Genomic DNA, 15382 nt, shown 5'->3' on the forward strand with positions numbered 1-15382 from the left:
AATGGAAAGTCCACTGTTAAATACAGGAGAGACAGAACGGATATGTTGAAGGCCTCTATAAGGGGGAAGACTTGTCTGATGAAGTGATAGAAGGAACTGAAGTAGATATGGATGACATAGGCGATCCAGTATTAGTTAGAACCTGAGATAAAATAAGCCAGAAGAGACTTAGGGAAAGCAAGAAAAGATGTGGACAGGGCTAAGCAGTTACCGTTGGTAGCACAATAAACGCGTACACTTTATTTAAGGAAATATTTTTTTAAACAATCATTTAAAAAAAATTGACTATAACACAAACTACACTGACGGCTGAAGGCCTTATTAAGAAAGAATTTAAATTATTTGTCGGCTGAAGGCCACCAGCAAAACTTCAGAACAATTAACGGCTGAAGGCCTGAAGTACAAATGAGGAAGTCAATTACACGTTGAAAATAACAAAATAATTCTGTAAAACAATCATTTTAAAAAGATTGACTGTAGCACAAACTAAACTGACGGATGAAGGCCTTGTTAAGAAGAATTCAAATTATTTGTCGGCTGAAGACCACAAGCAATAAAAATAATTTAAACAAACTGACGGATGAAGGCCATGTGAAGAGGGGATAGGACGTCAAACGAGCCGACTTGGAGCAGCAGAGGCATCACAGGACATTTTAATTTCCAGTGTCTATACTTTTACAAATAAATTCATAAAACTTTGTCAGCGTCACCAGGAAGGATTCAGAATTCACACTCATTTGAGTGGAAGTTCGAAAACATAACAAAATAATTTTTTTACATGTGAAATTTCATCATTTTTCCACTTCCTTATGGCTGCATTTGTTGCTATAGGTACACTTTTCTTCACAAGTTAGAGAGATTCTTCGATGAATTTTGCACAGCATACGTACCATACTTACAGGTGTGTGAAACTCTAGAATTTATTTAATTTATGAAAAAACGAATGAGCTGTTATATTTTAAATTCATGTTTAGAAAAAAACACGAATTTTATAGTTAATTACCTCAATTTTTACCACAGTTTTTAATAGATGTGGAAAATTCTAGAGTTTCATACACCTTTACGTATGACGTCCTACCCACTTTAAGAAGAATTCAAATTATTTGTCGGCTGAAGGCCACAAGAAATAGGAATAATTTAAACAAAATATTATTTTAAACAATTGACACAATCAGAGGAAATAAAGACGGGAGTGATGCATAGGCAGTGCTCCAAGGATCGACCTGAGAAAAGTCCATACAGCTGCGTAAGCGGTGAGACAGGCAGCCAAGAGTTATGTTCACTTAACAGGATGGCAACTCAAACTAGGGACAGCTTAAACGCCGACCAGCACACTCGCAAACTCCACCTAAGATGCGATAACCAGTACCACGATAGAATAACGGTTAACATCGACCAATGACAAGCACTTAATTACACAATTTGGTTCCACCAAATCGTAGTACGCAGACAGGGTTAAGACCAAAATGCCTATTCAAAATCTGACTAGATGCACATGGGACCGCAAAAGACAATTCCACAAATAACTCAAACAATGCTAAAACAGTCACTGAGCAGCAACAAGACGAATTGCACGTAGACATAAACGATAAGAACACAGAAACGGTCGAAAGACCAGATGAACGTCGTCCACTGAGACGACCGACCGAACGACCAACCATCGGTCGTTGCCAATCAAGTCAGGCAAGGGAAACGTCGGAGTATAAAACAGCCAACAAACAGCTTGATGGCATGAGGTCACTTCGACAGACGAATACACACACACGCACACGCACGCACACACACACACACACACACACACACACACACACACACACACACAAGTGAAAGTTGCACTACTCGAATATAACGATCCATTCAAATTAAACTCGCTGAATCCGGACCTCGATTTGGTCGTGCACTCTCGCAACCACATGCTTCCATTGGGCAGTGCATACATCGCCAGCTCCCTCGGCGATTACTGGCGGTGTCGGAAATCACTGCTGCTCCGTTCCCAACCGAACTCCGACACACGACGATCCGTAAACACAAGAGGTGGTTTCAAAGATAGTACCACAATGCTCGCTATCGATAAACGCCGCTGATGCCACTCACGGACAGACAAAGCGAGCAAACGTAGTGGCGCCAGTGAACGCACTTAGAAAACGTCGGGTCACAATCCGAATACACGGCGCCAACATGTCAACGGCACAGCCGGCCAGAGTGGCCGTGCAGTTAAAGGCGCTGCAGTCTGGAACCGCAAGACCGCTACGGTCGCAGGTTCGAATCCTGCCTCGGGCATGGATGTTTGTGGTGTCCTTAGGTTAGTTAGGTTTAACTAGTTCTAAGTTCTAGGGGACTAATGACCTCAGCAGTTGAGTCCCATAGTGCTCAGAGCCATTTGTCAACGGCACAAACGCGATCCGGGGCACGGCTCAGAGGTACATGACATACCATAATCGGGGGGAACTGGCAACAAAACGACTACTCAAGTTTGTGGAATCTATGAGACTGACAACGTACCATCAAACTTCCGGAAAAATGTCAGCCACACAATTACGAAGATAGCCAGGGGAGGTAGGTGGGAGAATCAACGCACAAGCTGCCTAACAGCTCATGTATCCGCGCTTCTGACAACAATTATATACAGAAGAATGGAAAAGGAAACCAAGGATCAGTTATGTTGAATCCTGCCTACTCGTCGAATATAGGGTGTCTGGGGAACCTGCTTTCTCGGATACCTTGGCAAATAATTCAAGCAAGTCATATTAAGGAGTTTTACTGCGAAATGAACAATGACAATACTTAACTTTGACAATAACACAGACGTCTCGCAAGCAAAGTGCGACCTACGAAATAAACAAGCCTCTTCAGTATACAGGGTGGTCCATTGATAGTGACCAGGCCAAATATCTCACGAAATAAGCGTCAAACGAAAAAAACTACAAAGAACGAAACTTGTCTAACTTGAAGGGGGAAACCAGATGGCGCTATGGTTGGCCCGCTAGATGGCGCTGCCATAGGTCAAACGAACATCAACTGCGTTTTTTTAAATAGGAACCCCTATTTTTATTACGTATTCGTGTAGTACGTAAAGAAATATGAATGTTTTAGTTGGACCACTTTTTTCGTTGTGTGATAGATGGCGCTCTAATAGCCACAAACGTATAAGTACGTGGTATCACGTAAAATTCCACGAGTGCGGACGGTATTTGCTTCGTGATACATTACCCGTGTTAAAATGGACTGTTTACCGATTGCGGAAAAGGTCGATATCGTGTTGATGTATGGCTATTGTGCTCAAAATGTCCAACGGGTGTGTGCTGTGCATGCTGCTCGGTGTCCTGCACGACACCATCCAAGTGTCCGGACCGTTCGCCGTATAGATACGTTATTTAAGGAAAGAATAAGTGTTCAGCCACATGTGAGACGTCAATCACGACCTGCAACAAATGATGATGCCCAAGTAGGTGTTTCAGCTGCTGTCGTGGCTAATCCGCACATCAGTAGCAGACAAATTGCGCGAGAAAACGTCGGTGTTGCGAATGCTAAATCAACATCGCTTGCTCCCGTACCATATTTCTATGCACCAGGAATTGCATGGCGACGACTTTGAACGTCGTTTACAGTTCTGCCACTGGGAATAAGAAATTATGGGACGATAAGACGTTTTTTGCACGCTTTCTATTTAGCGACGAAGCGTCATTCATCAACAGCGGTAACGTAAACCGGCATAATTTGCACTATAGGGCAACGGAAAATCCACGATGGCTGCGACAAGTGGAACATCAGCGGCCTTGGCGGGTTAATGTATGGTACGGCATTATGGGAGGAAGGATAATTGGCCCTCATTTTATCGATGGCGATCTAAATGGTGCAATGTATGCTGATTTCCTACGTAATGTTCTACCGATGTTACTACAAGATGTTTCACTGCATTACAGAATGGCGATGTACTTCCAACATGATGGATGTCCGGCACATAGCTCGCGTGCGGTTGAAACGGTATTGAATAGCATATTTCATGACAGGTGGATTGGTCGTCGAAGCACCATACCATGGCCCGCACGTTCACCGGATATGACGTCCCCGGATTTCTTTCTGTGGGGAAAGTTGAAGGATATTTGCTATCGTGATCCACCGACAACGCCTGCGTCAGCGCATTGTCAATGCATGTGCGAACATTACGGAAGGCGAACTACTCGCTGTTGAGAGGAATGTCGTTAACACGTATTGCCAAATGCATTGAGGTTGACGGACATCATTTTGAGCATTTATTGCCTTGATGTGGTATTTACAGGTAATCACGCTGTAACAGCATGAGTTCTCAGAAATTATAAGTTCACAAAGGTACATGTGTCACATTAGAACAACTGAAATAAAATGTTCAAACGTACCTACGTTCTGTATTTTAATTTAAAAAACCTACCTGTTAGGAACTGTTCGTCTAAAATTGTGAGCCATATGTTTGTTACTATTACAGCGCCATCTATCACAAAGCAAAAAAGTGGTCCAACTAAAATATTCATATTTCTTTACGTACTACACGAATATGTAATAAAAATTGGGTTTCGTACTTAAAAAAAAACGCAGTTGATATCCGTTGGACCTGTGGTAGCGCCATCTAGCGGGCCAACCATAGCGCCATCTGGTTTGCCCCTTCGGCTAGACAAGTTTCGTTCTTTGTCGTTTTTTCGTTCGACGCTTATTTCGTGAGATATTTAGCCCGCTCACGATCAATGGACCACCCTGTAGACAGTGCTACACAGTACTAGCGAAATGACTAGCCTTGAAGCTGCTGCGGTACTCGTAGAACTGGGCAGCGACCAGTTGGGAGCGCTGCTTCTGTCCTCTTCGCATAGAGGCCACTGCTGTTGCGTTGTCGTCCTGGAGAGGGGTCGGTCAGCGTGCAACTGGCTGACGCCTTCTCCACATCCGTCTCCATACTGTCGTCCCCGACTGGTATTCCGGCGCTTCACTTTACGCCGTAACTAGTTAGATGACGAGCAGCTTGGCATTAGGAAAGGTAAAGCCGCCAGAGAGACCGTTTCCAGGTCACGTTTGGTAATGGAAGCAAGGCAGAAGAAAAATCAAGACACACACATAAGATTCAGCGACCTAGAAGAAGCGTTCGACAGTGTAAAATGGTGCAAGACGTTCGCAATTCTGAGGTAAACAGGAATAAGCTATTGAGGAAGCGGAGCAATTATACAAGAACCAAGAGGGAATAATGAGAATACAAGACCGAGAACGAAGTGCTCAGATTAAAAAGGGTGTAAGCCATGGCAGGGACCTAGCCTTTCACCCGTATTGTTAAACCTATATGTTACAAAAGCAATGACGGAAATAAAAGATAGGTTCAAGAGTGGGATTAAAATTCATGATGGAAGGATATCCATGATAAGATTCGCTGATGACATTGATATCCTCTGAGAATGTGAAGAATAGTTACAGGATGTGTTGATTGGAATGAAGTCTAATTAGTAGAGAATATGCATTTGGGGTAAACAGGAAAAGGACAAAGGTAATGTAATGTAGCATAAACGAGAATAGAGAGGAACTTAAAATCAAAATTGGGGATCATGAAGTAGACGAAGATAAGGAATTTTGGTACGTTGGAAGCAAAATAACCCATGACGGACGAAACAAGGAGGACATACAAAACAGACTAGTACATGCAAAAAGGGTATTCGTAACCACGAAAATTCTATTAGTCTCAAACATTAGCCTTAATTTGAGGAATAAATTTCTGAGAATATACATCTGGATCACAGCACTATGTGGTAGTGAATCACGGACAGTGGGGAAACTGGAACAGAAGAGCCTCGAAGCACAAGATGTGATGCTACAGAAGAATGTTGAAAATTAGGTAGAGTGGTAAGAATGAGGAGGTTCACCTCAGAATCGGCGAAGAAAGGGGCGTATGGAAGACTGACAAGAAGGAGGGATAGGATGGTACAACATACACTCAACATTGATTCAGAAAACGCTGTTCTTGTGCAACATAAGTAACACTTTACGCTCATCATGTAATGACTGCTGTCGAGAGGGGAACTTCAATTGGTTCCATATTTCTTGATTTCCAGAAGGCTTTTGATATACTTCCTCACAAGCAGTTTCCAACCAACTTCCTTCTGTGTATTCTTAATCCTTATCTGTTCTCAGTGGACCATTCCGTTCAACAGATCCTGTAGTTCTTCTTCATTTTCAGTAAGTATAACAATGTGAATCTTATCAGTCTTATCAGATACTTTCACCTTGGATTTAGTTTCATTCTTGAGGTTCCCTCTATTTCCGTCATTGCTTCTTCGATGGATAAATTAGACTCTAGGTACGAAAGGCTTTATACCAGTATTATACCCTTCTCAATCGGAGCACTTCATTCCTGATCTTACAGTCTTATTGTTCCCTCTTGGCTCTCGTACAAATTGTGTGATATCCCTCTTTCCCTATAGCTTACCTCTATTTTTCTCAGAATTTCGAACATCTTGAACAATTTCCCATTGTCGAACGCTTTCTCCAGATCGACAGTTTTATGAATGTGTTTTGATTTTTTGTTAGCCTTCCTTCCATCATCAACCGCGTAGTCACAATTGCTTGTCTGGTGCTACTACCTTTCCTAGAGTCAAACTGTTCGTTATCTAACACACCCTCAACTTTCTTTTTAATTCTTCCTCACATTGTTCTCGTCAGTAACTTGGATGCATGAGCTGTGAAGCTGATTGTGCGATAATTGTCACACTTGTCGGCTCTTGCAATCTTCAGAATTGTGTGAATGATGTTTTCCCGACAGTCGGCTGGTGTATCGACAGACTCATACTGTTATATCCTAGCCAGTAATGCCACCCGAGCCCGCTGCCAAAAGGTTGGCAGCATCAAAGTTCGGACGCCGTCCGCATAAGCAGCGCCAGCGAGACAGGAAATCGCCGCAAGTCTGCGCGCGCCACCGCTGGCTTCTGGGTTCTTAAGCGCTGGAGTCGCGAGCGCTGGGACAGTTCTGTATTCGCCGCTCAGTTGTATACTCGCCACCGAATTGTGTACTTGCTAGTCAGTTGTGTGTTCATCGCAGCAGAGTTGTTGTTTGTCGTCAGCCGACGCTGACCTAGCCGCTCCGACTCGAACTAGACAGATTCTGTAGACACGGAGTTCACTACTGTGTATCTGTATCTTCGTTAATAAAGATAAGTACCGACTTTTATTTAATCAGAGTGTTTGGGTTTTCATCTTTCTGTTCACTGTTCCAGCGGACCGGTCGGCCCGCTATTAAAAGTGTGGCGGTGACTTCGTAAGCCGTTTCTACAGCGAATTGTTTGTCGCTACGAACACCGCCACAAAACATACATTCAAAATATCAACGTTAATAGTCGTTTTATTGCAACTTCCCCCAATGATTTTGGAAATTCTGATGAAATGTTATCTACTCCTTCTGCCTTATTCGACCTTAAGTGTTCCAGAGCTCATTTAAATTATGATTTTAATACTGTATCTCCTATCTCTTCCCCGTCAACTCCTGTCTCCTCTTCTATCACATCAGGCAAGTCTTCCCCCTCATAGGGGCCTTCAACTGACTCTTTTCACCTAACCGCTGTCTACCCTGCATTTAACAGTGGAATACCCGTTTCACTCTTAATGTTAACACCAATGCTTTCATTTCACCGACTGTTGTTTTCACTTTTATATGCTTAGTCAGTCTTTCCGACAATCATACCGCGCAGGCAATACTCCAGAACAGGACGGACAAGCGTAGTGTAGGTAGCCTCTTTAGTGGATTTCTAGCACCTCCGAAGTGTTCTACCAATATAACGCCGTCTTTGGTTCTCCTTCTCCATATTACTCTATAAAAAGAAGGAATGGTTTGACAGAATATGTACTGTGGTATCAAGGAATCATAAATTTGGTAATGGAGGGAAGTATAAATTTTAAAAACTGTACTTGAAGATCGTGTGTCGACTGCAGTTAGTTAAATCAAATAGCCGAGCGGTCTAGGGCACTCCAGTCATGGACTACGCGGCTCGTCCTGCCGGAGGTTCGAGTCCTCCCTCGGGCATGGGTATGTGTGTTTGTCCTTAGGATAATTTAGGTTAAGTAGCGTGTAAGCTTAGGGGCTGATGACCTTAGCAGTTAAGTCCCATGAGACTTCACACACACAGTTACATGTTCGTAGGTTGCTGTAGTTGGGCGCAGATTAAGAGGCTTGCACAGGGCAGACTGCCCTGGGGAGTCTCATTAAATCGGTCCTCGAACTGAAGACCGCAACAACATCAGTATCTGTGATAGATACTTCCTGTAGTTCAGTGAGGCTGACCATAGATTACGGCATTTAGCACAGTGATGATATATGGTTTGGAAGTTCTTAAGGAATGCAGAGAAACTTGCAGATGATCAACCCTGCTGTGAAGGATGCCAAATAACCCTTCACAGAAATCCTTAACCACGTAATCAGTGGTCAGTCACTGGAAACGTCCGCAGAAGTGCGGTTACTGTCTGGAGAAACTTTAAGATGTGGCGACCATGCGGAAGGCTGGTACAACTCACAGAATCATATGGTAGTTTAACTCGCATACGAGACGTTGCTTACAAAATCTTCATTCAGCTAATTATGCGGTACTGCTCTACATAGTGAGCATTAACAAAAGTAAGAGAGAAGAGTCGTCATTTCTTCGTTTAATCAGCAAAACTCTCCCATATACACTCGACGAATTGCAGTGCACCGTCTGCTGTGGATACTAACCCACTGCATATAAGCACAAGCTGTTCTCTCCTTGGTGATCGGAGTAAAGCACAAACTGGCGCAGGTAGGTTCACAAACTGCACAAGCCAGGAGACGGATATCGGCGACTTCGGCCTCGTAGTTTCAGATCGTCAGACTTTTAGATTTAATAGCGTTACCTCACCGTCACAATTGTCCGCCTCGAAAGCTGAATGGTCAGCGTGACGGACTGCCATCTTAAGGGGCCCGGGTTCGATTCCTTCGTGGGTCGGGGATTTTCTCTTCTCAGGGACTGGGTGTTGTGTTGTCTTCATCGTCATTTCATCCCCATCCGGCTCGCAGGTCACCCAATGTGGCGTCGAATGTTACAAGACCTGCACCAAGGCGGCCGGACCTGCCCCGTAAGGGGCCTCCCGGTCAATGACGCCAAACGCTCATTTCCATTACCGCCACAATTCACAATGCCCTCTACATACCGAACATAAATTGCAGACACAACATTAGATGACGCTAGTAGCGGGTTTAAGCAAAACAATCAACGCACCTCACGCACATGCGGTATCGAAAGTTCCAGTTGACCGACATCAACTCACCAGAATTTGGTTATGTCTGCGTTCTCAGAAACGGGTGAAGCGATCAAAAATATATGTCTTACTGCGTAAAATTTAAAAAAGTATATACATAATGGTCCAGAACGCGTACTCTGTAAAACGTCAAAATGTTCCAACAAAACATTTCGCAACTTTGACACATTTTATAATTGACTGCAGTCCGCCTCCGTAGCGTAGCGGTAGCGTTACTGCCTATCACGCAGGGGGCCCGGATTCGATTCCCGGCAGGGGACTGGGCGTTGTTTGTCTTTCATCATCATTTTCATCGTCTTTGACTAGCAGATCGGCGGCCGAACTCCCCCGAATGGGGGAAAATGGTACCCATATGGACATGCATCCACCTATAACAATGCTGACATATATACGTAAGTACCGTCTTCCAGCTTACCTGAATGGTAACGTGCTCACCTCCCTTGCAAGCGGGCCCGGCTTCGATTCCCTGCCGGGTTGGAGATTTTCTCCGCTCGTGGACTGGGTGTTGTGTTGTCCTCATCATCATTTCATGCTCATCACCTCATCACCAAAGTTTCGTCGAATGAAATGCACTTGGCAGCCGAACTTCCCCGAATAGGGGCCTCCCGGCCAACGATGTCATACGCTCACTTTGGAAGTGCAAAAAAATTTGATCATCCGAATGGGACGGGAACCGGGAGATGCGCTGTACATGTACAGACAAATAAATGGTTATAATTTCAGAAAAAAATGGACTATTTATTCGCGAGAAAGATCTTCACAAATTGAGCAAGTCGGTAACGCGTTGGTCCTCCTTTGGCCCTTATGCCAGCAGTTATTCATGAAGGATATTATGCCAAATTCTGTTCAACTGGTGTGTTAGACCGTCAGAATACCGAGCTAGTTATAGGGCCCTGCCCATCTAGCTTCTAACGTTCTCAATTGGGGGTGCGATCCGGCGACCGCTCTGGCCAGGGAAGGGTTTTACAAGCACGAAGACAACCAGTAGTAACTTTTACCGTGTGCGAACAGACATTATTTTGCTGAAATGTAAGCCCAGGATGGTCTGCCATGAAAGGCAACAAGACGGGCGAAGAATATCGTCGAAGCTCCGTTGTACTGTATGGGTGTGGCGGATGATAACCAAAGGGGTCCTGCCACGGCAAGAAATGACACCCCAGACCATCCACCTTGTTTGTCGAACCGTATGGCAGGCGACAGTCAAGTTGATATCCCACCATTGTCCCGGTCGTCTCTAGACATGTCTGCGCTGGTCATTGGGAACAGATTTCGTTTCAGTAACTTCAATGTTTTGATTAGCGTATACCGTATAGCTCACGTGGGATCTACACTTTTGATTTCACGTATCCACAACAGGTTCCAGTGAACGCTGTTTACAGCCAACCCGAAAAAATATCTGCCTTTGATTCGCACATTTCAAATATAGATTACTCTTTCTCTATATAATTTATTTGTATAGCCTTCAGTGCTGCTGCATCATACAGTATGACCTTTGACTTATACGTTTGTCGATCTATTGAACACTAACATCAGTGAGAGAGAGTCAATACGTGTACAGAACTGCAGTTAACTATCTTGAGACTAATGTTATATTCCAAGTCAAGTAGCCGCACAAGGTATTAAAGATGGTGTGGATTAGTATCTACAATATAAGAGACTTAAAATTATTCAAAAATGCGCTTCTAAAGGAGTCTACTGTTTCATTTATTATTTTATATTATAGTGTATTATTGTGTATTCATAGCTGACTCCTTCGTTAGGCCAAATCTTTATCCCTCTTCGTGTAATGACAAGTGGCTAGAGGTCATTTGTGAAGCCTGGATGGTTTATGTTGGATGTGGGTGGTAGCTACAGATTTTTTCGCATTAATGTGTCTGAAGCACACTAAATGTTCTTGAAAATGCGTTTTTAAATTTCTCCCTACGAACTCTATTTAGTAACGAAAAGGCTTTGTCTTTATAAACTAATGTGGTATCGATAGTACCGATGCCAGGGCGTAGAAGCAAGTTCATAAGTTGGCACTACGAGACACCGACGACAGCGCCCCCTGGCTGGCGCTGTGGAGCTCCGCGAGCTCCGCTCCAAATTCAGCCTGTTTGATTCCGAGGAGACGACCTGGCAACTTTATTTCTATTTCACAGTGGGCGAACCACTACTTGTACGCAAAGTTAAGTAAAGGTGATTTTAGTTCACACTGCAGTGCCAGGGGGTTTACGTCACCTGCTCCTACTCGCTTCCTTCATTCGGGATACAAAAGCTGGCGACGAGGATGGGATCCAGCTTTTGTATCCCGCCTGGAAGGCGGCGTGTGAGTCTGTTCCTGAAAACTGAAAGGTTGGCCGAATGAAAGAAGCGAGTAGGAACAGGTGAGGTAAAACTCTCGGCATTTCAGTGTGAACTAAAATCACCTTTACTTAACTTTGCGTAAAAGTAGTGGTTCGCCCACTGTGAAATAGAAAGAATGTTGCTGATTCCTCTCCTCTGAATCAAATGGGCTGAATTCGGAGCGGAGCTCATAGAGTTCCACAGCACCGGCTGGATGCCGCTGTCGTCGGTGTCTCATAGTGCCAACTTATGAACTTGCATCTATGCCGTGGCATCGTTGCTATCGATACCACAGCTAAAAATGAAAGAAATGTTTTTTCATTAGGTACAGAAAATATGCTTTCTGCTAATTTTATAAAGGAATGAGGTTCACTAGAAAGTAGAAATACATCTTTAGTTGCTAGTACCTCCTTAAAACAAGCGCGTACACAGTTATTCTACCCACCAAATGTAATACGCTATGTGATCATTTAAAATGTTCGTAGTAGGTTCCTTTGCCGGCCGCTGTGGCCGAGCGGTTCTAGGCGCTTCAGTCCGGAACAGTGATACTGCTACGGTCACAAGTTCCAATCCTGCCTCGGGCATGGATGTGTGTGATGTCCTTAGGTTAGACAGGTTTAAGTAGTTCTAAGTCTAGGGGACTGATGACCTAAGATGTTAAGTCCCATAGTGCTCAGAGCCATTTGAACCATTTTTTATGTTTCTTTACATGACCATCTTATGCAGCAGCTATTATAGCCCATTAGTGTTACTGTTTTTCCTGTGCAAACGTTACAGCAGTCACAGTATTTTACACCTAACGCGTTTGGATTTTATTTAAAAACGAACTTTTGTGGTCACTCTGGAAACATGGATACATAATATGCGTGTACATTTTGCTCTTTACAAATTAAAAAACCGCGTTTCTTTATAAAGTTGATGCACAATTTGTTTACCGATGTTTTGTCTCTTCTTTAAATATTCTGCAAACCCTGCTTCTTTCTTATTTGTAAGAGGAGGTGGAGGTCGAAAAACCCTTGGTTTTTCATTCACTCCTGGCAGTTTTTCGCCGTTTTTGAAATCACCTTTTGTTACCCTGCAGTGATGTTACTTCCATTTTACCTCAGTTTTTACGACTTCACAACAGGATCAGAACTGTGGTTTTACGTGTTCGGCACTCAGCACTGTGTTTATGTTTATATGGGTGACTGTTTCTCTAGTGGTAATTTTGTGTTGCTGCTGGTATAAGTGTTCAGCAAAAGCTGAGTTATTTGTCCGTCATTTCCATGCTCCTGGCTCGAACTATACACCTTCTGTCAAATATAATACGTTTGGCACCAGATAAAAAGATAATGTGAGAGTGCTGAGTGTGGAACACGCGAAAACACCGTTCTGTTTCTGTTGTGAAGTTTTACAAAGTAAGATGAAGGGGGGAAAACGGCACTGCAGCGCAAAAAGAAGTGGTTTGAAAAAGTCGAAAAGCTCTCAAGAGTGAATCTGAACCTAATTTACTTCCGAATGCAACCTCCCCTAACAACGAAGGAAAATGAAGTGCCGGCCGCTGTGGCCGAGCGGTTCTAGGCGCTTCAGTCCGGAACCGCGTGCTGCTACGGTCGCAAGTTCGAATTCTGCCTCGGGCATGGATGTGTGTGCTGTCCTTAGGCTAGTTAGGTGTTCTAAGTCTACGGGACTGATTAACTCAGATGTTAAGTCCCATAGTGTTCAAAATTGTTCAAATGTGTGTGAAATCTTATGGGACCTAACTGCTAAGGTCATCAGTCCCTAAGCTTACACACTACTTAACCTAAATTATCCTAAGAACAAACAGACACACCCATGCCCGAGGGATTACTCGAACCTCCGCCGGGACCAGCCGCACAGTCCATGACTGCAGCTCGGCTAATCCCGCGCGGCTAAGTCCCACAGTGCTCAGAACCATTTGAACAATTTGAAAATGGAGTGGTGCGCAGAATATGTGCAGAAGAGGCAAAAACATCGCAAGTAAATTGAATAAAGAAATACTGTTTTTAATCTATAAAGAATAACCACAGTAGATAAGAAATTAAAGCGAAACGCATCTGGTGTAAAACACTCATCAATTGCAGCAAGGTTGAGAAGGATATACCTACCGATAACAACTGATTTAAAATTATCAGTTCCACCTTCACAGCCGACCGGAGTGGCCGAGCGGCTCTAGGTGCTACAGTCTGGAACCGCGCGAGCGCTACAGTCGCAGGTTCGAATCCTGCCTCGGTCATGGGTGTGTGTGATGTCCTTAGGTTAGTTAGGTTTAAGTAGCTCTAAGTTCTAGGGGACTGATGACCTCAGAAGTTAAGTCCCATAGTGCTCAGAGCCATTTTTTTCCACCTTCACACGCAGTGGAAGTAAACTGACTGGTAGTCTGGGAAAAATTACGAAGCCGCTCCGACGCGCAGCCCACGGCGCGCAGCGCTACACCACTCGGTAGTGCAGTTCCCCCTGCTTTTGTTTCAGGCAGACCCAACAAGTGTCGACCCCGGGAAGCTGTCCCCCAACAGAGTGAGGCGGCAGGCGCAGGGCCGCTCCATGTCGGTCCAGTCGTCGCTGGACCCGTACGGCAGCAACACGACGCTCAGCTCCAGCGGCTCCAGCGAGATGGCCAGCAGCGAGGGCGCCGGCACCAAGCACTCGTCCAACTGAGCGGGGCGGGGCGGGCCCCTGTCTCTGACCCCAACCCTAACCCTAACCCTACGCCTCTCAACCCTAACCCTAACCCTGAACCCAACGGCCTGCACCCTACCCCTCCTCTCTGGCGCTGCGCCGGTCACCAAGGGCTGTCGCGCACTTATCCATCTCTGTCCGTGCTTCTGGAAGCACATGGCGATTCTGGTACTCCGCGAACAACATGGTGGGGCTGAGAAACCGGAATGCCCGTCGGTGGAAGGTCGTGCGTGATTGAAACAGCATGCGCTTCTTGTATTATGTACTGTTAGCTGTGCTCAGAATGGGACGAGTGTCCCTGGAAGGTATAGGTTTGGCAAATTAAAGTGCGAACCTGCCTGGAAAATATTTCGTGAACCTTAAGATAGGCTGCCCAACCTACATCATGTGTCCGAGTTGCAAAAAATTGTGTTATTAAATTTTTCTTCTTATCCTTCTTTTTCTTCTGCCTTTGTTCCCCATCGGCTCAGGTTCGGAGCTGTTGCTAATGGATGTGGTATGGTTAATTCAAGATGCCCTTCCTGTAGCTATCCCGTTATTCCTGGGACGGCCGCGATGGATTAGCCGAGCGGTCTAAGGCGCTGCAGTCACGGACTGTGCTGCTGGTCCCGGCGGAGGTTCGAGTCCTCCCTCAGGCATGGGTGTGTGTGATTGTCCTTAGGATAATTTAGGTTAAGTAGTGTGTAAGCTTAGGGACTGATGACCTCAGCGGTTAAGTCCCATAAGATTTCACACACATTTGAACATTTTTGAACTCCTGGGACGAAGGATATGTACCCAACTGTCTGCGTGTAAAAGGGAGCGAAAATTTTCTAAATATCCACTAACCATGTAACTGATGCTGGACTTAGGTACCAGCCCAGTGGTCACCTAGTGGGATGTGGGAAACCACCTAAATACCACATTCACGTTTACCAACACACCGACGCTCGTCGCTAATCCGCCAGGTGGATTCGATCAGGGACAGATGCAACTCCCCGCCACGGAAGCTGTTATTTTTCTGGGTTTGGGTTGCCTATCGTAAGGTGGTTAAAACATTTTCTGGAGAAGTTAAATTTTCCCCACCCTGTAGATGCACCCCGCCTCCTCCCATTATCCCATTGTG

The 15382-nt window shown here is 44.7% G+C and overlaps 1 protein-coding gene across 1 annotated transcript in view; it reads left to right on the top strand.

Annotated features, from left to right (window-relative positions):
• The window catches only part of LOC124790032 (serine-enriched protein), a 141664-nt gene extending 127408 nt beyond the window's left edge, over positions 1-14256 (top strand). Inside the window, exon 9 of the mRNA XM_047257587.1 lies at positions 14071-14256. Coding sequence (XP_047113543.1) covers positions 14071-14256 — 186 coding nt within the window. The remainder of the gene's footprint in view (positions 1-14070) is intronic.
• The last annotated feature ends 1126 nt before the right edge of the window (positions 14257-15382 follow it).

Source organism: Schistocerca piceifrons, chromosome 3 (assembly GCF_021461385.2).
Source record: "Schistocerca piceifrons isolate TAMUIC-IGC-003096 chromosome 3, iqSchPice1.1, whole genome shotgun sequence".
Lineage (NCBI taxonomy): Eukaryota > Metazoa > Arthropoda > Insecta > Orthoptera > Acrididae > Schistocerca > Schistocerca piceifrons.